This window comes from Chrysochloris asiatica, unplaced genomic scaffold (genome assembly GCF_000296735.1).
Source record: "Chrysochloris asiatica unplaced genomic scaffold, ChrAsi1.0 scaffold00028, whole genome shotgun sequence".
Taxonomy (NCBI): domain Eukaryota; kingdom Metazoa; phylum Chordata; class Mammalia; order Afrosoricida; family Chrysochloridae; genus Chrysochloris; species Chrysochloris asiatica.
The window spans coordinates 15,929,725-15,954,495 of record NW_006408546.1 but is presented as its reverse complement, the minus strand read 5'-3'; the positions used below and the strand labels follow the sequence as shown (position 1 = coordinate 15,954,495).

Here is a 24,771-nt window from a genome sequence, read left to right as displayed (position 1 = left end):
CTGCTACAGTGGATAGTTGCCCCTGCTCCTGTCGAAGACCATCCATCCAGCTGGCCCTGCGTCCCATCCCCTGCTGCCTTTGAAAGGACACAGCTGCTATAGTCATCATTTCTCTCCTGCATCATCAATTTCCCCCTCTGCTGGGTTACTACCATCAATATGCAAACATGCATATTGTTCTACCATCTTGAAAAAATAAAACCATCCCTTGACCTACGTTCCCTTTCAACAACTGACCATTTCTCAGTTTCTCTTTATAGCAGCACTCCTTGACTTATATATACGCCCTCATTGCCTCTCTTTCCTCTTCTCTTCTCTTTCTTGTGCTCACTATAATCAGACTTTCATTCAAGACTTCCACCACTCCATCAAAACTGATCTTGTCAAGTCACAGTGAAGTCCACGTCACTAGATCCAGTGGGCACTTGTTAGTCCTTATCCTACTGCAACACTCATCAACATTTGTTGCAGCTGATGGTTCCCTCCTCTCTGAAGCACGTTCTTCACTTGGCCTTCAAATACCACACTCTCTAGGCTTTTCCACCTCACGACTGCGTCTGCTCCGTTTCCTCACCTCCCTAGTCTCTAAACATTGATAGTTGCCCACATGTGGTCCTGTGACCTCTGCTCTTCTCTAACCACACTAACTTCCTTGGAGATTTCTCATTTCATGGCTTCACATGTCACTTCCATGCTGTCGACTCCCAAATTTCCATCTCCAGCCTGCACCTCTCCCCTCACTCCAGACTTAGACTGCCAGCTGCCAGCTTGACTTCTATTTGTATGTGTGAAAGGCATCTCAGATTTTACAAGTCCAAAATTAGAGTCTTGACTGCCTTCCAAAACTTGCTTTTCAACCAGTCTTCTTAATCGTAATAACTCTATTCTACCAGTTGTATAGACCAAAGACTTCCCTCTCTGTTCTTCACCCCAACCCACATAATCCACCAAAAAAATCCTGCTGTCTCTTCCTCAAAACATATCCAGAATCTAACTCCTTCTCACCGCCTCTCCCACCATGCCCTAGTTCCCCATCCTGAGCCTCATAACTGGATTCCCTGCCTCTGCCTTGGTTCCTCTGTGCTCTGTTCTCCACATGGTAGCCAGAGTGAACATTTTTTAACATTTCAGATCATGTCCCTCCCCTGCTCAAAACTCTTCCATGGGTTCTTGTAAGGTCCTATAGGATCAGCTAGCCCTCTAGATGACTAGTTGTTGTTGTTAAGTGCTGTTGAGTTGGGTCCGAGTCATAGTGACCCATTATAGGGTTTCCAAGGAGCAGCTGGTGAGTTTGAACCACCAACCTTGTGGTTCAAACCAACCATGCAGTCTAGTGCTTTATCTTACAGAACCACACCAGGACTCCACCAAGTTAGCCTACTAGCTTTCCTATTATATGATCTGTTCTGCTCCTAACTACTCCCCAAACAGGCCAGGCACATGCCTGGCCCAGGGGCTGTATACCTGGTACTCTCTTTGCCTGGGATTCTCTACCTTCTAGAGCAGGGGTGGGGAACCTTTGTTTTGCCAAAATTTATAACATCATTCATGGGCTATACAAAATCATAAACTGAAAAATTAGCCTGCTATATTTGGTCAAACATTTAATTAACTCATCCCTAATGTGATGGCTAAGGAGCTGTGGTAGCATAGTGGTTACGAATCGGGCTGTGAACCTCGAAGTCAGCAGTTCGAAACTACCAGCAGTTCCACAGGAGAAAGATGAGGCTTTCTGCTCCCGTAAAGGTTTACAGCCTTGGAAACCCCATAGTGTTGGTATGAATTGGAACCAACCCCATGGCACACCATCACCACCACAGATGTGATGGCTGTAGTTGCCTTGGCAGGGCCACCAAATGATTTTGTGAGCTGTATATGGGGTGGGGCCAGATGTTCCTCAACCCTGCTCTAGAAGATTCTCCACCCACTAGATAAAGGCACAGCTTTCTCTTTTCAGTCTCTGCTCAAACACCACCTTACCAGAAAGGCCTTCCCTGACCAACTCACATCCATTAGCAACACCTCCCTCACTGTTACAAGGAACCCTGATAGCGTAATTGATTACAAGCTGGGCTCCTAACTGCAAGGTCAGTAGTTTGAATCTACCAGCTGCTCTGCAGGAGAAAGATGAGACTTTGTATTCCCATAAAGATTTACAGCCTCAGACACCCTATGCAGGAGTGCTTGAGTCAAAATCGAGTTGGTGACACACACTTCTCCCTGCCCCCATTATTTCGCTTACCTTGCCTTCTTCTCCTTCACGGCATTTAACACTACTTGGCATATTATACATCTCTTTATGGTCTGTCTCCTTCATTATTAACATGATCTTCATGAGAGCAGAAATATTGCTTGGTTGATTGCTATAGTCTCATAGCCCCAAAGAACCTTAGGTCATAGCAGAAACTCAGAGCTATTCACAGAATAAATTAGTGAACATTCAGTGATGCATTAGTGAATCACTAATACATAGGACTCAGGGTAAAATCCATGTATCAATGGAGGGGAGAGTCATAGCTACAGAAGCTCAAGCCTCACTTCTGGACCTACCCAAATCCACGCAGACAGGCCAGTGGGTCCTTCACATGAACATGTGATTGGGCCTATTCTTGAAAGTGCCAAAGCACCCTCATAAATAAAACCATCAATCATTTAGAGCAATCATAGCATCTATTGAAGTTTACCATGTCCAGCAAAAAAAACAAACAAACAAAAACCTGCTGCTGTCGAGTTGATAGCATGTGTTACAGACTGGAACTGCTCCATACGGGTTCTTTTGTCTGCAGTCTTTATGGAAGTAGATTGCCAAACCTTTCTTCCATGGTGCTACTGGGTGGACCAGTTCCCCACAAGGAACTCACTTCTCCAATAAACAGTAAGGATTGGAGAGCTGGCATCAGAAGTAGAGTGGTGGGCAAAAGACCCAGCTTCTCTCTTAAAGAACTTAAATTTGTATTTTTTCATTTTAATCTCATTTGGGATACAGACCCAGCCATGAAGGCACAGGGCCTTGGTCTAGAGGCTGACTGTGCCCAAGAAGAGCAGGAGCCCCCAGTCGCTCAGAGCTGGAACACAGTAAGAACAGACTGACAGTGGGGACCAGAGCAGGTAACATCACCCAACACAAAAGCAGCCACGTGAAACCTCAAACCAATTGGTCAGGCTAGGGTGTTGAGCCCAAATGGTCACATGATTTCTAACAGCAACCAATAGAAAGTTCTGAAATTATGGCAAAGCCCAAAATTAACTGCAGAGAAGATCTCACTGTCAGCAATGTGATTAAGAGGAAAAACAACTGGGGTCTGGGCTTTTGACAAGCTTGGCATGAGCCCAAGTTATGCTGTTCTGGAGAGGCAAAGTGTGGGTGCAGGCTGAATTCACACCTTTATCACTAGGTCTCCCAACCTTGTTGAGCTGATGGGCTGGCTAACAGGATAAGGGGGTTACAGAATAGGATTAGAATCTCTGGCTTTGGGATCAGAGGGAAGGGGGCTAGAATCAGCTATGTGACCTTGGGCCAGTTACTTTACCTCTCTAGGTCTCCATTTCCTCGTTGGCAGGGGCCTGACCACTCAAAAGAGCTATGGAGACACAGGACAGCAGCAACTTTCCTATGCAATGTAAGTATTTTTTCCCTATTTTATCAACTAGGCAGCAGGATTGGAGCTTACAGCATGTTCTCCTGTAATGTGGAGACACTAACCCCAATTTAGCAGAATCCTTGGAATGCCCTTCACATAGGTCTGTCCAGCAAGAAAAGCCTGGTCAGTAGTAACTGCTCTTGCTACTATGCGAATAAAACCAGCAGCAGTGAGAGAGGCTCTAGGAGGCAGACCTGGCCTTGAGGTCAGGAAGGACTTTCTTCCAGCAAGCACTACCACAGGCACTGTGGGGAGCAGTGAGCACCGTGTTACTGGAAGCATTCAAGCACTGAAGGCTGGTGGCACCAAGATGAGAGGGCAGGCAAAGTCCTGCAGTGTGTATTTCATCGTCTCAGGCCAGCAGCTATGTTCCTTCATAAAGGGAAAGAGGGAAGTTCCTCCCACATCACTGCTGCAGGAAAGGGGGAGGGTGGAAGGGAGGACAGGCCAGCTGCTGCCTTCACCCATTCTTCAGTAGGAATCTGGAAAAGTACCCACTCAGGAGCACGCACAGAAGTCCAGCAGGTGAAGACCCTGGTTCTGAAAAAACTCTCATTCCATTTTCCTTTCCCTCTTTCTGTTCTTCCAACCGTCTCCTCCCCTCTCTCTACTTAGAAAGAATGTGAATTCAAGTGTTAGGGGGAAAGCCAGGTCCAGCCCCCACTACAGAAGACAACAGTACTTGTGTCTGAGCTTTGGGCAGAGGCCAGGGTGGAAATGTCCCAGCTTCTGAGGGTGCAGAAGAACCATAGCTGTTGCTCTTTGCAATGACAAGAGCCCTTATAGAGAAGACAGGGGCACAGAGTGGCTACAGAGCTGGGCGCAAGAGCTTCTAGGTAGGAATGGGTGTCCAGAGGACTCAGGGTCCACTGCCATTCTCTGTTGACAGAAGATAGATGTAAGGTTCCAAAGACTTGCTATGCAGATGGTGGGGCTGGGAGCTGTATAGCTGGGAAGGCCCTAAAACACCTACCTCTATTATAAGTGGGCAGAAGACTTGGTCAACATGCACTCTACAGGCCCGAGGAAGCAGCATGACAGGATGGGGACACTCTGGCAGTCAAGACACCTGAGGTCTGGCTCTAGTTATAGTGGGGTCTGACTCTAGCCAAGGCCTAACTCCATATATAGCTCAGTTTTCTCAGATGTACAGTAGTGGAGTCCTGATGTGGCACTATATGATAAGCACTGGAAAGTAAGGTTAGTTTGAACTACAGGGTAGGTGGTTCAAACCCAGCAGCCATTCCTCAGAAACACTCTGCAGGGTTGCTATGAGTTGGAACCAACTTGACAGCACTTAACAACAACAACAACAGGGGGTGTGGGGGCTGAAACCACAAAGCTCAGGAACTTCTGGACCTAATCAAACAGGTAGAATCAGCACACAAGAGTTCTAGGATTTGTCCCAAAGCTCAGGACTTCCTGATCCAGGAAACAGAAGAACTGGAGTAAAGGGATGGAGAAGCCAGGATGAGGGGTTCAAAATCACAGAATAAAAGAAAGGGCTAGAGAGCCAAGGCAAACCCCCCAGGAGAGGCATAGAGGTCACATGGTATAAAAGATGCTCCAAAAGTTGGGCCTTTGACAATGGAAAGTGTGATGAGGGCCTTGTGGGAAAGAACTCAGATTAGACTGGCTGCAAAGCCTGGGGGGTCCCACAGACACTGGAGAGCCAGGATGCTGGCCCTGGGGCCACCTGTCTTCTGTCTCTTGGGTTCTGGAAGAACAAGGGCAATGTGGTCCCTTGAAAAACAAACCAAGAAGTAGGTTTGTGAGTAAGTGGGAAGCCTGTGAGACTCCTCAGTGTGGAAACTATAGAGAAGACATCATGAGCAAGCATAGGTCTGGGATTCACATTGGAATAGGAGAACGTGGAAGTGTGTGCCTGCTATCCCTGACACTTCAGGCTGAATCCATTCCCAGAGGCACATGGACCAGTGTGTCACAGGAGAGAAGATTTTTATACCCAACCAGACTGAAAGAGAATATGGAACAAAGAAGAGTTCAAAGCATTACTAGAGGTATGAACTGCTCTGGGTCTTCTTTTATCTACAAAAACATGTAGGTAATGTGATAGTGTTTATAAAGATTAAAATACGAGCTGATACCAAGTACTTAGTACAGGGCCCTGTAGCTATCAATACTGTTATCATAATTGTCATCATCATCATCACCTCCACCACCATCATCAACATCATATGTCTGCTCTTTCTGAGTTTGGATGAAAGGAAAAACCCATGAGGTCAGACTACTTGGAGTTCATTGGTACACAGGGCAACCTAAGGCATCCCCAGACTTAGCACCTCCCCAAGGTTGTATGGCTTACAGGGAAGGAGGACTCAGGGCTCTGGATCCCCAGGAATAGAAGAGAATTTCCTCAACGGACAAAGAACATCTACAAATAAGCCATTGTAAAGAATGGTGCAGATGGTTGGGTGCTCAACTTCTAGTTCAAAGGTTGGTGATCCCAATCCACCTAGAGGCCACTTGGAAGAGCCCAGTCCACCTAGAGGCCACTTGGAAGAGCCCAGTCCACCTAGAGGCCACTTGGAAGACCCCTGTCCACCTAGAGGCCACTTGGAAGACCCCAGTCCACCTAGAGGCCACTTGGAAGACCACAGTCCACATAGAGGCAACTTGGAAGACCCCAGTCCATCTAGAGGCCACTTGGAAGACCCCAGTCCACCTAGAGGCACCTGTCCATCTGCTTCTAAATGTCATAGTCTTGAAAACCCTGTGGAGCATGGGGTCACCATGAGTCAGAATTGACTTGACAACTAGCAACAGCAACATTCCTCTTAATGGTGTGAGACTGACCGATTTCCCACTAAGACCAGGAATAAGACAAAGATGCTGCTCAGATTACTTCTATTCAAAATTGTACTAGAGATTTCAGTCAGTGAAATAAAGCAAGAATAAGAAATAAAAGCCATCTAGAGTGGAAAGGAAGAAGTAAAACTATTTTTCTTAACAGATTACATGATTGTCTATGTAGACAATCTGACAGAATTTTTTTAAAAAGCCACTAGAACCAAAAATGGATTTAGTAAAGTTGAAGTGTACAGGATCAGTATACAAAAATCCATGTATGTTGATGTACTATTGTGGCATTGTAGGATAAGCACTGAACTGCAAAGTTGGTTTGAACAGAAAGGTCGGTGGTTCAAACTCACTAGCTGCTCCTTGGAAACCCTATACAGGGTCACTGAGTCAGAACCAACCTGATAACACTTAACAGCACCAACAGCATACTAGCAACAAACATGCAAGTAGAATTTTGCTGAAGATAATTTAAAAATGGTTATAGCAGTACATCAACAAGGAGCTGCCAGAATGCAAGCCAGATTCTGAAGAGGACGTGGAACAAGCTACATACATCTATTGCTGATGTCAGAAAGATATCTACTTGTGCTTTACTCACTAAACAAAGATATTCAATTGTGTGGATCATGACAAACTATGGATAACAATGGGGAGAAGGAATTCCATACACTTAATTATGCTTATGAGGAACCTGTTCTGTTAGAATAGAACAAGAGGATACTGAATGGTTTAAAATCAGGAAAGGTGTGAGTTAGGGTTCTATTCTTTCATCATACTTAAACAATCTATATGCTGAGCAAATAAACCAAGAAGTTAGATTTTTTGAAGAACATGGCATCAGGATTAGAGGAAGATTCATTAACAACCTGCAATAAGCAGATAATACAACTTTCTTGGCTGGAAGTGAAGAGGACTTGAAATACTTGCTGATGAAAATCAGAGACTACAACCTTGGACTGCACCTAAATGTAAAGAAAAAAAAATCCTCATGACTGGACCAATAAATAGCATAATGATAAAAAGAGAAAAGACTGAAGTTGTCAAAGACTTGATTTTGCTTGGATCCATAATCAACACTCATGGAAGCAGCAGTCAAGAAATCAAACAACATATTGCATTGGGTAAATCTGCTCCAAAAGACCTCTTTAAAGTGTTAAAGATCAAAGATGTCACTTTAAGGACTAAGGTGCAACAGACACAAGCCATTGTATTTTCAATCACCTTATATGCATGTGAAAGTAGGACCATATTATGATGTTGTTGAAGGATACTGACAGTACTACAGGCTGCCAGAAGAGCAAACAGGAAGTACATCCAGAATGTTCCCTAAAAGCGAGAATGGCAAGACTTTGCCTCTTGTACTTTGGACATGTTGTCAGAAAGGATCATTTTCTGGAAAAAAATATCAATCATACTTGGCAAATTGAAGGGTCAATTAAAACAAGGAAGACCCTCAACAAGATGAACTGGCAGAGTGGCAGCAACAATGGGTTTGAACAATTGTAAATAAGGTGCAGGACCGGGCACTGTTCCATTCTAGTGCACAGGTTAGCGTCATCTAACAACAACCTGCAACAATCAAAAATTGTAACAAAAATATAGCATTTACATGAGCATCAGAACACATTTAGGGATACATGGCAAATCTTTTAAAGACCTATGCATTTGTCTCCTAAAACTTCTGCACTATGACAATCAAATAACCATAAACCAAATATACCCCCATGAAGTCTTCTTAAAACAGAAAAATTGTTTGGATTAACTGGTAAAAAAAAAAAGGTCTAGATGGGATCAAAGTGACAAGAGCAACAGAAAAGATTAGATAGGAACCTTAGGAGACAGTGAATTTATGTTAATGGTGGAGGATCAACTTAGAAAAGGATGAGAATGGTCGTACAACTAGAAGAATGTAATCAGTGTCACTAAATGGTAAATGTAGAAACTGTTGGTGCATATTTTGCTATGTATTTCTCAACAATAACAAAATAAAATTTAAAGGGAAGAAAATGATCTGAGGGGACAAAAAACGTATTCACTAAAAACTATAAAACAATGGCAGAGAGATACTAAAAACCTACATTTGTTAGTGTTAAGTGCCTTCAAGTCGGTTCTGACTCATAACCACCCTACGTACACCAGAATGAAACCCTGCCCAGTCCTGTACCATCCTCACAATTGTTATGTTTGAGCCCACTATCATTGCCACTATGCCAATCTATTTTGCTGAGGAACTTCCTCTTTTTAATTGACGTGCCATTTTACCCAGTGTGATGTCCTTCTCCAGGGGCTGGTCCCTCCTGACAACATGTCCTAAGTAAGAGAGATGAAGTGTCAACATTGTAGCTGCCGAGGAGCAATCTGGCCACACTTCTTTCCAAAACAATATTCTTCACCAATAGCATAAATCAAATGCATCGATTCTTCTAAGGCCTTCTTAATTCATTGTCCAGCTTTTGCATGCATGTGAGGAGACTGAAAATAACATGACTTGGGTCAGGCACCCCTTAGTCCTCAAAGCGACATCTTTGTGATTTAACACTTCAAAGTGGTCTTTTGCAGAAGATTTTCCCAATACAGTATGTTTGATTTCTTGACTGTTGATTGTGAATCCAAGCAAAATGAAGTCTTTGACAACTTTAATCTTTTCTCCATTTATTCTGATGATATTTAATGATCCAGGTGTGAGGGGTTTTGTTTTATTTTGAATTGTAATCCATACTAAAGGCTGCATTCTTTCATCTTCATCAGCAAGTGCTTCAAGTACAAGTGCTTCACTTTCAGCAAGCAAGGTTGTATCATCTGCATATCACAGGTTGCTAATGAGCCTTCCTCCAATCTTAATATAATCCAGCTTCGTGGATTATTTGCTCAGCATACAAATTGAAAAAGTATGGTGAAAGGATATAGCCCCGACTTACAACTTTCCTAATTTAAAATTGTTCAATTGTCCCCTAGTTCTGCTTGAACAATTGCCTGTTGGTCTATGTACAGGTTTTGCACAAACACAATGAGGTGTTTGGAAATTCCCATTCTTTGCAATGTTTTCCATACTTTGTTATGATCCACAGAGTTGAATGCCTTTGCATAGTTAGTAAAGCACAAGTAAACATCTTCATGGAGTCCTGGTGTGATGCTGTAGGACAAGCACTGGACTGCTAACTGCAAGGTCAACGGTTCAAATCCACCAGTCGCTCCTTGGAAACTCTATACAGGGTTGTTATGAGTCAGGACTGACCCAACAGTATGTAACAATAATAACAACAAACATCTGTCTGGTATTCTCTGTTCTCAGTCAAGATCGATCTGACGTCAGCAATGATGTTCCTCATTCCACATCCTTTTTTGAATCCAGCTTGAATTTCTGGCAGCTCCTTGCTCATGTACTGCTGCAACCGTTTAAGAATTATTTCACCAAAATTTTACTTGCAATTGAAATTATTGATATTGTTAGATATTATCATTACTTTTTTGGATCACCTTTCTTTGGAATGGGCACCGGTAACTGCTCAGGTAACTGTCTTCCAAAATTCTTGGCACAGATGAGTGAGTACCATTAGTACTTCATCAGTTTGTTGAAACATTTCAATTTGTATTCAGTTAATTCCTGGAACCTTGGTTTTTTTTCCCAATGCCTTCAGTGCAGCTTGGACGTCTTCCTTCAATATCATCAGTTCTTAATTATATTGTCCCTCTTGAAATGACTGAACATTGACCAGTTCTTTTGGGTACAGTGAATCTGTATATTTCTTCTTCTATCTTATTTGAATGCTTCCTAGGTCGTTCTATATATTGCCCATAGAATCCTTCAATGTTGCAACTTAAGGCTTCAGTTTGTTTTTTTTTCCCAATTCTTTCATCTTGAGATATGTTGAACGTATTCTTACCTTTTGCTTTTCTAACACCAGGTTTTTGTACATTTCATTGTAATACTTAACTTTGTCATCTCAAGCTGCCCTTTGAAATTTTCTGCTCAGCTCTTCTTTTTCATCATTTCTTCCAGTTGCATTGGCTTCTCTAAGTTCAAGAGCAAGTATAATAAATACATCCATTTTAGTCTTTTCTCTCCTGACTTTTTGCTTTCTTTATGTATGATGTTCTCATGTCATCCCACAATTCCTCTGATCTTCAGTTAGTGTCTAATGCATCAAATCTGTCTTTGAGACGGTTTCTAAATTCAAGTGGAATATACTCAATGTTTTAATTTTGGTTCTTGTGGACTTGTTTTAATTTTCTTCAGCTTCAGCCTGCATAAGACCAACTGATGGTCTGTTCCACAGTTGACCCTAGTTTTATTTTGGCTGGTGATATTGAGCTTGTCCATTGTCTCTTCCCGTAGATGTAGTTGATTTATTTCCAGTGTGTTCCATCTGGTGAAATCCACATGTATAGTCACCATTTCTGTTGTTGAAAGAAGGTATTTGCAATGAAGATGTTATTGTTCTTGCAAAATTCTATCATGCAATCTCCATCTCATCTTCCAAACTGAGGGACTCATTCTCTGGCACCCTAGCAGACAATGTTCTGTTGCTATTCATAGGGTTTTCAATGGCTAACCATTCAGAAGTGGTTTACCTCTTCTCCTTAGTCTGTAAACTCTGCTGAAACCTATCTACCATGGGTGATCCTGCTGGTATTTAAAATACCAGTGGCATAGCTTCTAGCATGAAAGCAACACACACTCTGCCACAGTATAACACATTGACAGATGAGTGGTGGAAAACCTACACAAACAGCTAAATACCATGTTCAATGGTTGCAAGTCTCCACAGTTGTTACAACGTCAATTGTTCCTAAAATGAACTCATAATCTCAATCAAAATCCCAGGGGAGTTTTTTTGTAGAAATCAACAAACTGACTTTAAAATTCATATGGAAATATAAAAGGCCTAGATGAGCCAAGGCAACTTTGAAAAAGAACAATGTTGAAAACTTAACATTATCTTTAAAACTTAAAAAGTTGCAGTTATCAAGATAATGTGGTATTGGTATCTAATGGACCAATGGAACAGAATAAATTGTCTAGAAATAGAACATGCCTGTATGGACAACCAATTTTCACCAAAGGTCCAATATTAATTCACTGGGGGAAAAGGACAGTCTTTTCAACAAACAGTGCTGGAACAATTGGATGATGTAAAAAAAAGATGTAAAAAAAAGAAGAAGAACTGTCTTTCAATGCCATATACAAAAATACAACTCAGGGTGGATGAAAATCCTAAATGTAAAACCTAAAATCATTAAACTAGAAGAAAATGCAGGAGAAAATCTTTGTGACCTTGGATTAGGCAAAGATCAATATAATAAAATCATGATCAGTAATATAATAAATCAATAAACTGAACTGCATAGAAATTTAAAATGTCTTCTCTGAAAGACACACTGTTAAGAAAATTAAAATGCAAGCCAATAGCCAGAGCTATATGGCAAGAAAGGAAATTAAAGGCATCCAAATTGGCAAAGAATAAGTAAAAATGTTTTTATTTGCAGATGATATGATCCTATACATAGAAAATCAAAGGCTCAGAAAAAAAATTATTATAACTCATTGAAAGATTCAGCAAAGTGGCAAGGTACAAGATCAATATACAAAAATCAATCAAATTCCTATACACTAATGAGGACAGCTCTGAAAAGAAAATTAGGAAAATAATGCCATTTATAATAGCCAGCCAAAAGATGAAATACTTAGGAATAAATCTAACCAGAGAAATAAAAGACCTATACAAAGAAATCTACAAAACACTACCGCAAGAAACCAAAAGTGATTTACAATAATGGAAGAATATACCATGATCATAGATAGGAAGACCTAACATTGTGAAATGTCAACACCACCCAAAGCAATCTATAATTATAACTCAATCCCAATTCAGATTCCAACATCATTCTTTAAAGAGATGGAAAAAAGGATTACAAACTATATGGAAAGAGACCTTGAATAAGCAAAGTACAGCTTAAGATAAACAACAGTGTTGGAAGTCTCTCACTCCCTGATCTCAAAATTTCTACACAGTCACAGCAGTCAAAATAGCCTGGTACTGGTGCAACAAAAGATGCATAGGTCAATGGAACAAAATTGAGAACGCAGGAATAAATCCATCCACATACAGTCAACTGACCTTTGACAAGGGGCCAGAATGCATTAAATGGGGAAGAGACAGTCTCTTCAACAAATGGTACAGGCAAAACTGGAACTCCATTTGCATAATAATGAAACAAGTCCCATATCTCACAACATATATAAAAACAAACAATGTAGATTAAAGACCTACATATAAAACCTAGAACTATGAAGATCATCAATGAAAAGATAGGGACAAATTTAGGAGCTCTAATACATCTAATACAGAAACACAAGCTAACTGGGTATGAGAAGAATAGTGGGATATATATGTATTTGCATATCCCACAAATATATAATTTGAAAGAGGATATGTGTACATGAGTAATCACAGGGAGAGAGCAAGACAACAGCAGTCATTAAGATGAAACGAAGTGTATAATTTGTTAAATATAAAACCAATCATCTTGTCTGTAAGCCTTCACTTAACTCACAATAAAACATTTTTAAAAAAGCAAGCCGAGAAAATATTTGCAAGTCACCGATAACAGAACTTGTATCCAACGGGTTTTCACTTAGTTTTCACTAGACTGACATTGTATGATTAATGGATTATTAAGAGACTCAAGCGGATAAAGTAATCTGTAAGAATCTAAAGTAATAAATACAGTAACCTGAAGTTGATGGCACTATAACAACTTTTGTTGTTAAGTGCTATCCAGTCAGTTTCGATTCAGAGAGATCCTGTATAGTTTCTGAGGTCTGAAATCTTTGTAGGATTGGAAAGCCTAATCTTTCTCCTACAGAGCGGTTAGTGGGCTCAAACTGCTTACTTTGCGGTTTGCAGCCCAGCACTAATCCTACAAAATCACTGTGCATCACCTGTGGGGCTTGTTAAAACACAGAAAGCTGGGCCCTATCCTCAGAATTAGGAGGGGCCTGTGAATGTGCATTTCTAATAAGTTACCTGTTGATGCTGATCCTCTTGCCTGGTTACCACACTTTGAGAACCGCTAATCTAGACTAAACTAGAAACAGTGTCAGATAAAAGATGCTTTTTCCCTCCAAAGAACAACTGCTAAATAAACTATGCTTATTAAGAAATTATTTGTCCCCCTTCCCTTTTTTTTTTTTTTATTAGCTAAAGACATCTGTAATAGTTAATCAGAGCTTCTGATCAGCAAGAAAAAACAAACATGTCATCATTGAGTTGGCAGAAGTCTAGCCTTGCCTCTGTAATTGAGTACACAAATTTCGGTGTCCATGAAGCTTTTTAAGCCCCCTAAGAAGGCCTTCCCTGTTCAGAATCCACCCTACAAACCGTGAATGCCTTGTTCCAACTGTCCCATAATAGCAACATGAAGGAAACCACTGTGTCCTGATGAAGCCTTCAGCAGTCTCCAACCTTCCCCCTCTACATGCCACCCCCATGCAGGGCTGCCACCCAGGTCTCACCGTCCAAGATGGCCCATTGATTGTCAATCTCTGTATGCTTCAGGTAGGAGTCTTCGATGGTGGGGTCGTAGTCAGGCACAAAGATCTTCTGGAAAAACTGGATGGTGAGGGCGCTCTTGCCCACACCTCCATCGCCCACCACCACCAGCTTGTACGTGGGGAGGTTGTCACTGGGGACAGCGCTGGTTGCCATCTTTCTGGTAGGTCAGACCTGGGGAGGCAAGACATGTCCGATGAGGGAGAAGCTGACAGAACAGATGTTAAGCACTGGTGCTGTGCTGGGGCTGTGTATGGGGCAGTGGCATCACATGAAGAACTATTTGGTTCTCTATAATCTAAACTGCTGATCAGAGAAAAGTAAAACCATCCCCTGGAAGAATGTTTCTGGGTAGCATGACAGCAGATGCTGAGCCAAGGGACCAAACAACTTGATCTATCTCTGTACAGGAGAAAAGAAAGAACTTCAGCGGGATTTGGGAGGGGGGAAGACACGATGTGTGTGCATGAGACAGGGAAATTTCAGGGCTCTTAAAAAAGGGATGGGAGGAGGTAGTGTGGTCAGAAGAACAGTGCTTATCTATCAGATGAAAGGGCTAGATTAGCTGTAACTTAAGCACTGGGCTGCTAGACACAAGGTCATTAGTTCAAACATACCAGCCGCTCTGAGGGAACAAGATGAGACGTTTTACTTCTGAAAAGAGTTACCGTAAGGAAAAGAGTTACTGTTAAGCAGGAGATCTTATATTCTAGCTTGGTGGGCCCTTCTTCTGGAGTCTGATAATCCCACCTTGGATCAGTTTGGGATACTGCTTCCTGTACTACAGGGTAGTGGGGAGGGGCTTGGTCATGCATATCATCAGCATATGCTTCTGCTGCCCTCCAGATTAAATCTTTCTCTTCTTTCTTTAGTGTGTTATTGAGGATGGTATAGACATCCTACCAGGTCAGGGAGAAAGTCTGTGAAAGACAGAGAAATTCTTTTCTAAATTTTGCTGAAAGATCCTAATCTAGTCTCAATTTGAGAGAAATCAGAGAGGAAAAAGGGACATGGATAAGGGTGGGGCCCTCATAGCTGGCAACTTCTCTGAGAGGAAAAAGGGTTAGGGATCATTTTTTGACCTTGTTACTGGCCCGGGGGATTATTCTGATTTGTGGAATCTGGGGATGCAGGGGGTTGGGGTAGAGGAGGGTGGGGGTACTGAGGAGGGAAGGGAGAAAAAGGCTTGGAAGTGGGGAACCTGCCATTTTGCCATTTCTTTATAGAAGTTGTCAATGTCTCTGAAAATCTGTAAGTCAAAAGTGCTGTTTTCTGGCCACTGACTAATTGCAACCAGGCTATATTGCAAAAATCAATTAATTATTTTTCCGATTGATTTCTATTAGATATAATTTCTTTAGGTTATTCAGAAGACAGCCTAGAGGGGAGGGGGTGGTTTGCAAAGCCCCAGCTCCCGTTTTGGGTGGGTCAAGGAGTCACTGCCAAAGGCGGTGTCTGCCTTCCCACAGGTGAGAAGGGAGACTGCCTGAAGGTCCAACTGTAGGACCAGATGGCCTGATGAGGGTTATGGGCTTCCTGAGCCCTCTGCCAGGGGAGTCCAAGTGATCCTCTGAGGATCAACAGACAAGGCAGAATCTCCTGGGATCCTCAGGACAGTGTCGGGGATGACTTATCTAGACCCAGGACTTTGTGACCGGTGTTGGATGAGGAAAAATCTGGCAGAATGGCCTCTGAGAGCGGGAACCATGTAAAAGAAAAGAGACTACCTGGAAGTGAGCAGTTGGCGAAAGTGACTTTACAAGAGTTATGAGAACCACCAGCGGTGCCCTGGCCTGAAAGGGGCTGTGATCCCTCTTAGACAGTTGCAGAGGGAGAGAGAGAAAGAGAGAAGAGAGAGGAGAAAAGCAGGCTACTCATATGGGCAGTCGGAGAAAGAGATGCTAAGTTCAGGAGTTTTGAGAGTTTGCTGGGGTGTGCCCCAGTCAGACCCTCACAATCCTCCCGGACTGAATCTGCAATCTCTCGCAGTTTGCTGGAGAGAGAAAGAGAAACAGAGAAAAGTGTGGCTAAATAGCTAGGATAGGTTTGGGAGTGGGTGGAGATTAGAATGAGGCCTTGCCACATGGTGGAATTTAACTGGTGGGAATGGGAAATTTGAAATGTAAAGAAAATAGACATTTAAGAGAGTTATGGTAGTTGACAGAAAAGGCTTAGATAAAGAGGACCTCCGACCACTTTCCGTTCCATTGGAAGAATTTCTCTAGATCTGAGAATTCCATACTATAAGGTTTTAAATGAAACTTTTTTTGAAATTGACCAAGAGACACCCTTAATGTGGTGTCTTTTTCTGTTTTTGAGATATGGGTTCCCAAAATTAAAGGGAGAGGTAAGAGGGGATGGCCAGGGCACAAGATGTTTCTCTACAGGGCGTCCTGAGGAGAGAAATATCGAGGCCGGAGACAGGAGGGAGAGCCAGAACAACAACCAGAGCATCCCCTGTATTGTTCAAATGGCAGGTCCCTGAGACATATAAGGAAGGCCTGCTGAGGCCTTATGTCTGGGGTCTGGAGGAGGTGTTCTCTAGGAACCTTCGAGAAAACTTTCGGAGACCAACTTACCTTCCTTGTGAGAATGACTAGGGAGAAATCAGCCCATGGTGGGTGGTTAGAGTCGCTACCAGAGAGTAACCCCGGTCAAGCCTCCTCAACTGGACTTGATTTGCTCACAACTCTGAGATGTCTCGGAATTAAAAGATAATCTCACGTCTAAGAATTCACCTATCTAGCTTCCGCAGACTACTGCTTTGGCTTACTCTCCCGGGCCCCAAGTTGGGCGCCAAAATGTAAATAAAAGGAATAAAGAGACGAAGGAGAGAGTCTTGGCTTCAACAGAAGGCAGGTTTATTGAGAGTAGACCTGGGAGGGGGTACTCTTACCTCATCAAAGGAGACCAAGAGCCCATCTGTTCTCTTTCAGACTGGGGTATTTAAAGGTCCTGTGGTCTGAGTACAGTTCTGGCGAATTTACAATGGGGGTGGGGAGGTAATGGAGATTTGGGCAGGGGTATGGAGACCCAAGCTTCCCGGGAAATAGGGAGATCTGAAGCTCAAGCCAGACCATTCAGTGTCAATTGGGGGTAGTTACAATGCCATTCTGTTGATAAGGCACAAGGTCCTTCAGTTAGCATTTCAGAAATCCTGTAGGGGCAATTCTATTCTATCCTATTGGGTCGCTATGAGCTGGAGTCAACTCAATGGCAATAGGTTAGTTATTTTCAGATCCAAATGAGTCTTCAATTCTAATTCAATTTCAACAGAAAGGGTGTTATGCACAAATTTGAGTTATATGGTCATGTTGATTTGTCTGGTGATACCAAAGCCATTGCAAAATCCTCTGCAAATTTATTGATGTTGACGTTGAGAATTCACTGATGTTGAAGCCTACTGTTGATGTTAGCATTTCCCCTCAGTGTGGGGAAGTAGGCACTTTTACACGCAGTGGGGGAGAGAATCAATCTGTCTACACTGGAGGGGAGAATGCCCTAGGGTAAAAATATCAAGATTTAAAATGCAAATACCCTCTTTTGTAGCTCTACTGCAAGTGAGGATTTATTCCATGGAGATAATCAGGCAAGTGTACAGAGATGGTAAGAATGGGTCAAAATAGAAGTAACTTAAATGTTGGGCAGAAAAGAGTTTACCCATATGATGCAGTACTATGCAGTCATTAAAAAAGCTAACAAATCACTATACTATTATTTAAAAAAAAAAAACAAAACCAACAATAGGCTACAAATTATTAAACACATATTATTTCAGGTATATGAAGTTACCTACCTGTGAGTCCTGGTATGGTGCTGTGAGGTAATGCACTGGACTGCAAGGTTGGTTTGAACCATGAAGTTGGCACTTCAAGCTCACCATTCGCTCCTTGGAAACCCTATACAGGGTCACTATGAGTCGGAACCAACTTGACAGCACTTAACAACAACAAACCTATGTATTATGTATCTAGATATCCATTCACACATACAGATTTGGCCAGGTGATTGTCTCTTAAGAGATATTTCAGGGAACATTTTCACAATTTTTCAATTTTCTACAATAAGTATGTATTATACTTGTATACTGGAAAAATTTAACAATATTAAAATGTTCTCAACAAAATCAGATGTTCAAGCCACTTGACGCCATGCATTTCCCTCTCATTTGGTACATGATAGAAAGACCAACAATGCCTACTGCAGCTCCAACATCTGGCTCTCAAATCTCCCTACAAAGATGAACATAAACTGAACTCTTATCAGACTGAATACATGGCAGAGATGATGGTCCAAAGGGATTTGAGGGGACTTAGAATAAGGCAGACTAGGGAAGAAGAGGTGGTAAGAACCAGCTCCTTCTCTCCTTTGCCTCCTGGGACCTGGCTTCACTGTCCCTTATATATCCACTGTGTTGGCTTAGGGTGGGGGTGAACTGTGCTGACTATGAAAAAAAACAAAAAAACTGGCTTTTTAAAAAACAACTTTATTGTGAATAGAGTGAAGGTTTACAGAGCAGATCATCAGTTTTACATTTAACGACTCATACACTTGGTTCCACCTCAGTGACTGAAACTCCCTCCATATACGTATCATCACTTAGCCCACTTCCTCCCTGTGATTCTGGCTTCCAGTCCTCCTTCTTTCCCTATCCAAAAGAGGCTGTTTTTAAAGCTTCCATTCTCCATGGGCACTTACATGAAGCATGGGGAAGAAAATTGTTTCTCATGATTTTCTGTTAAAAATAAAACAAAATAAGATGTACACTAGTAAATATGATACAAGATATGAACCAAACCTTCAGTTCCAGGCTCAGATCACATACAGCAGAATCACCTGGGAACTTGCTAAAAAATGCCCTCTGCTTGCCAAGGCAGCTGACAGGAAATGGTCAGTTAGCCCCTCACTTTATAGTACCCTGCACCCAGGCTGAGCCCCCCAAGAGATCACAGGAGCTGAATTAGGCTTCCATTCCAACTTGGACTCAATCAAACAGGTTAGACCACACAGTAAACACAATAATCAGACTGGGTCTATACTGGTGACACATCACTAGTATTGCGTGCCTATTGCCAATGGGTCAAATTTTATTCACTGGCCATTCAAAGACTGACCCTGGCTGCCACCACTGACCTCTGCAGTCATATCCATGCTGTGACCCCTCACACTCTATCTTGACCTGCTTTGTGTTCTCCAGAGGGCTCTGTGGTCACACTGTGTCCTCTAAACACCGCTGGAACACACACTCTTCATGGGTCAAGATTGGTGAGCACCATCTTCATCTCATGCTTCAAGCCCTGCAGTTTCTGGTGCAGGGGCCACTACATCACCTGGAATCTACATATTTGCTCCACACAAGGGCAAGGATTATTTCTTGTCCATCTCTGTACCCCCAGAGTCTGCCGCAGACTGGCACAGAGCAGATGCTTATTATATGAATGGGACGTGGAACACTGATGTTTCACGTCTTTGGCCCTAATGAAGTGAACCTGGAAGAACTAGTTCAAAGCTCTGCTTAGAATGCTTGCTCCTTAAAGATCATTCTAGACCTTTGGTTCTTCACCTTTTTAGGGTCACAGATAGGTTCTTTTCAGGTGATAGCTTTTTTTGAGACCCGAGATTCTCCTTTAAGTTTCCCCAACAATTTTCTGTGCCAGATAGATACTCTTACTGACAAATTGAATTACTTGGGAAGGTACTTTTCAGAGCCTCGATTTCTTATTAGTAAAATGGGTTTGGAGAATCATATTTTTCAGGATCACTTTAAAGATGGAAAAAAAAAAAAAGTATGAAATGTGTCCAATTCAGAAATCCACAACCATCCAGCCGATTCTGACTCACAATGACCCTACAAGGCAGAGTGGAACTGCTCGTTAGGGTTTCCGAGAGACTTCCAATTTTGGGGGGAGCTGACAGCCCAATTTGTCTCCCACAGAGCAATTGATCCATTTGAGATTCGCTGACCTTGAGTTAGCAGCCCAGTGCCTAACTCAAGCTGCCATCGGAATTCCTTGCCCAATTCAGAGAATTGTTTTCTTTCTGTTCCGGGAAGAACAGACTCACACGAAGACACACACTCACGAGTTCTGCTTTAAGACTCACGATTCCCAGCCTCACCGCCCTCCCCCAATGAGGAGCCCCAGTATTCCATTACAGAGAAATTAAATAGGACTGTGTGGGAACGTCACCCATCATTTAGAACACTGTTTCCATGGGAAATGGCTCCGAGGTTCCAGTAGCCCCTCCACTCAGAAACCAACTTTTGGAACAGCGCCACTTGGCGGAGTAGGCGCCTGCGCACTAGTTCCCGTGGCAACCACCACTCCCAAAGCTGCTCACAGTCCACAGGCTGCGCAGCAACCACCGTGCACACTGGAAACTTCTTTCTAAAAGGCAATATCGCTTCCTCAGCATTGGTTCCCGTGGCAACCACCACTCCCAAAACTGCTCACAATCCACAGGCTGCGCAGCAAACCATCGTGCACACTGGAAACTTCTTTCTAAAAGGCAATGTCGCTTCCTCAGCAAACCATTTTTAATAACATGCATGTGCAAACCTTGTTGTCTTTAAGAGCAAACCTTAGCCGTCTTTAAACTGAACCAGAGACTCAACACTGGCGTTTGTGAATGACAAGCAGATAACCCACTAGCCACAGAACTGCCATAAACGTGGAAAGGGCTAAGGGGCAACGCTTCCACAAGGGGTTGGGGCTGTTGTCCTTCCCTGACTGAGAGGTCAGAACCAACTACACAGGACTCTATGCTTTTGAGTGCTGTCCATCTTTTGCTCCCTTTGTTTTTTCCTCTCAGTTAGCACCATCTTGCATGGTTTGAAATGGTTTACTGAATGCTTGACTAGCCTCTCCAAGCATATCCTAAGCTCTGAGATGACAAGAGCCAAGTCTGCTCATTCCCTTGCTTCTCACAGAGCCAGACAGGGTCCAAGCACAGGATCTTCAGTAACTGACTACTTGATATTCCCCAATGCATTCTTCCATCCGCCTATCCCTCCCTGTGCCAAGAAGCAGAGGGATGATGCTGTTCTTCTCAAAGAAGCAGACAAAGCCTTTGGGAGGTGGGGGGAGCTGGGAGGGGGGCTGATGATGACCCTGAATAACCATTTCACCCAGCAATTTTCAAAGGATGGCCAGTGAGTCCCAGATCTCCTGAGGACAATCTCATACCAGGCCCCAGTAGTTCTCAGTGAGGCAGCCTGGGGGCCAGAAACAAACTGGACTCTGCAGCCAGGTAGCCAAGTTCCATCCAGGTTTTGGATACAGACTACTGCATAACCTGGGGCAAGGTTTTCAACTTCAATTTTCCCATCTACAAAATAAACCAGGCTCATCGAGAAGGGATGGGCAAGGGTCCAGTGGGGGGAAAAATGGAGTCCACCAGCAAACAAGGGCTTATTTACACTGAAATAAAAGGGAGTTGCTCCCCTGGTCTCCTTCCAACCAGGTTTTTATTGTTGTTGTTATTGTTAAGTGCCATTGAGTCGGTTCCGACCCATAGCAACCCTGTATAGAGTTTCCAAGGAGTGGCTGGTGGGCTTGAACCACCGACCTTGTGGTTCAAACCGACTTTGCGATCTAGCACATTATCCTGCAGTGCCTCAGGTTCTGGTATTTGAAGCACTTTTCTGCTTCATCCACAGCTCTATTTAAGAACACCCATACAGGCTGCCAAATCAAAAACAGGTCAATTTGCTGCCATTAAGCTGACTCCTACTCGTGGCAACCCCATGCGTTACCAGTAGAACTGGGTTCCGTAGGGTTTTTGTGGCTGTGATCTTTATGAAGCAGATCATCAAACTTTTTTCACTGGTGCTGTTGAATGTATTAGAACTGCCAACCTTCACGTTAGTTGTTGTTAAGTGCCGTTAAGTCGGTTCCTACTCCATAGCAACCCTGTATAGGGTTTACGAAAAGCCGCTGGTAGATTTGAGCTGCTGGCAAACCAGTGCTTAGTCTACAGCTCCGTAGTCAAGTGCAGACTGTGCCACCTAGGGATGGATCCCCATGGGAGGACCCAACTTAGCAATAGAGGTAAGTGCCTTAGAGTTCCTGAACAGTGCAAATGGTTAACTAACTGAAGAGCTGGAAGCTTGTGTACACCCAGAGATGCCTTAGAAGGAAGATTTCCAAAGACTCAGCCACTGAAAATCTTACAGGGCAGAGTTCGACTCTGACACACACACACGTCACCATTAATTGGAGTTGGCTCCACAGCAACTGGTTACTAGATAAATGCGAGGACAGCACCAGGCCCAGATCAGTGCCCAATAGTTATTGTTGTTGGCAGGTGCTGGCAAGCTGGCTTCAACTTGTAGCGAACCTATGCACAACAAACAGAATGAAACACTGCCCCGGCCTACACCATTCTCACAATTGTTACATTTCAGCCTATTGCCGCTGCCACTGTGTCAATTTATCTCCTTGGGGGTCTTCCTCTTTTTTTCTGAACCTCCACTTTACCAAGCATCATGTCCTTCGTCAGGGACTGGTCCATCCTGATAACATGTTCGAAGTATGAGAAACGAAGTCTGGCCATCCTGGCTCCTAAGGAACGTCTGGCTGCACTTTTGCCAACACTGATTTCTTTGTTCCTCCAGAAGTCCATGGACATGTTTTTTTTCTTCTTTACGTTTTTATTGTGGATTGAGTGAAAGTTTACAGGGCAGATCATCAGTTTTACATTCAACAAATCATATAATTTGCTTCATTACAATGACTACAATCCCCTCCATGTACCATCAGTTAACAGTATTTCTCTCTATTCACTTTAGCTCCTTTTTTTTTTTTTCTTTTAAACACTCAGGCATATATAATAATTTACATCACCAAAGGGCATATTCTGCAAGTCTGCCTCCTGGCCACTATTTCCTAGTTCCTCTCTTCCCATGAATCTAGAGTCCTCAGCCACTCCTCTCCATGTCCCCATCTCTGCCTCCATCTCTGGTTTTGCTGCTTCTCTGGATAAGGTCCAGCATTCCACTTGTGCTCTTCTCCCTTGATGGTCCTAGGGTCCTGTGTTTCTGGACTGTAAGATTAACCACTGCCCTGTTTTTTGATACAAAACATCTACCGTTACAATTGTGACAGTTGCAATTAGTCAAGATAACAATTACTCACTATTGAATCATAAGAATCTTATCCCCATCTCTTTTAACCAGACCCCTCCAATACAAAGGTCCATGGACTTTTACTATTCTCCTTCAACACGATAACTCATAACTCAAATGCATCAGTTCTTGTATGGTCTTCCTTATTCATAGTCCAGCTTTCACATGAATTATGTAGCTACTAAAGATACCATGGTTTGGGTCAGGCACACCTTAGTCTTCAAACTGGTATCTTTGTAACACTTTGAAGAGGTCTTATACAGCACACCAAATCTTCCCTCTTCTCTCCAAGTACAACATTTCTTGTTTCTCAAATGAATAGATCAGAACATACATGGTGCCTATTGTTCTAAGTGAGCTGCACATGTGAAAGAAATGGCTTTAGCTGCTGATGCTGTCAAGGGGTCCAGGGACTCCCTGACCTCTCCATGCACTCCACCCCCACCTGACACCTCTTCCAAAGCCAAGTTATACTCCTAGCCAGAACAAATGGTGCCAGGAGGAGCCACATGGAAGTAACCATATTCACTATTTAGTGGGCATCGGTTTACGGATCAGCCAGACCCTAGAGTTCATGCTTGGAAGTGCCATGCCACACTGCCTAGAAACCTTTTGATTATTCTTTTTTTTTTTTTTTTGGTTATTCATTTTGCAGCAACACAAAGCTTTGCTTTAAATGTCACCTTGATTTTTTAACTCACAGGGCATTCTTCAGTCTCTAATGGCTGCTTCGCTGGCCCTGACTACAATCAAAAAACCCCAAGCCATTTGTCACTGACTTAATTCTGACTTCATGTAACCCCATGTATGTCAGAATTGTGTTCCATAGGGTTTTCAGTGGCTGATTTTTTGGAGGTAAATTCCCAGACCTTTCTTCTGAGGTGTCTCTTGATAGACTCAACCCATGAATCGTTCAGTTAGTAGCTCAGATACTCAGGGGCTGGAGCAATGGCCAACTCAGACCCTCTCCCAAAGAACCATTGGAAGCTTCGTTTTCACTGTGTTTTGCTATCCCATTTCTATATTTATTATTTTGAGTATTTCCCCTCACTCCATCAGTCTAATTGTAAGTTTTCTATGTCGATATGGCTGGAAGAGGGAGGGTGCATTCACTATTAATGGAGCTCTTGGGAGAATGAGTGGATTTGCATGACATTGAGCTGACTGGGAAGCTAATCTCATCTTTGTGGTGTCTGGGTGTGCCCAGCTCAGGGGATGAGGACACACTGGGGGGAATGACCCAGCCCATGTGGAGGAAATGGCTCTACATTCCAGGAGCTACCCTTTCCTTCTGCACAATTCCCAGAAATGGGCAGCTTTCCCAGGGCTGCTGATCTGTAGGCTGTACATAAATGGTGTGCTGCATGCCAGGGGTCGAGGCCACTTGGCATCTCTTAAGACTTCATTCTCCCTTCCCCAAGATTTTGTTCAAACCCTGTATCTCACACCTTTGCTAAGCCAAGCCCAGCATTGTCACTGTGCCACTCAATTCCTATAGGAAGCTACCAGAGCATTCAAGTTCACTCCGTTACTGAGACGTGACCAGCCACCTAACCCTACAAGTTATTTCAGGCTATAAAGATCATCAGCATGGGTGAGTATGCACCCTTCTCATTTCCACATCCACAGC

General features: G+C 43.0%; 1 protein-coding gene across 1 annotated transcript in view; it reads right to left on the bottom strand.

The window, feature by feature from the left end:
• Positions 1 to 24,771, bottom strand: part of MRAS (muscle RAS oncogene homolog) — a 70,002-nt gene that overhangs the window by 22,087 nt on the left and 23,144 nt on the right. Inside the window, exon 2 of the mRNA XM_006846614.1 lies at positions 13,981 to 14,191. Within this exon, the coding sequence (XP_006846677.1) occupies positions 13,981 to 14,173 (193 nt within the window). The 5' untranslated portion in view covers positions 14,174 to 14,191. The remainder of the gene's footprint in view (positions 1 to 13,980; positions 14,192 to 24,771) is intronic.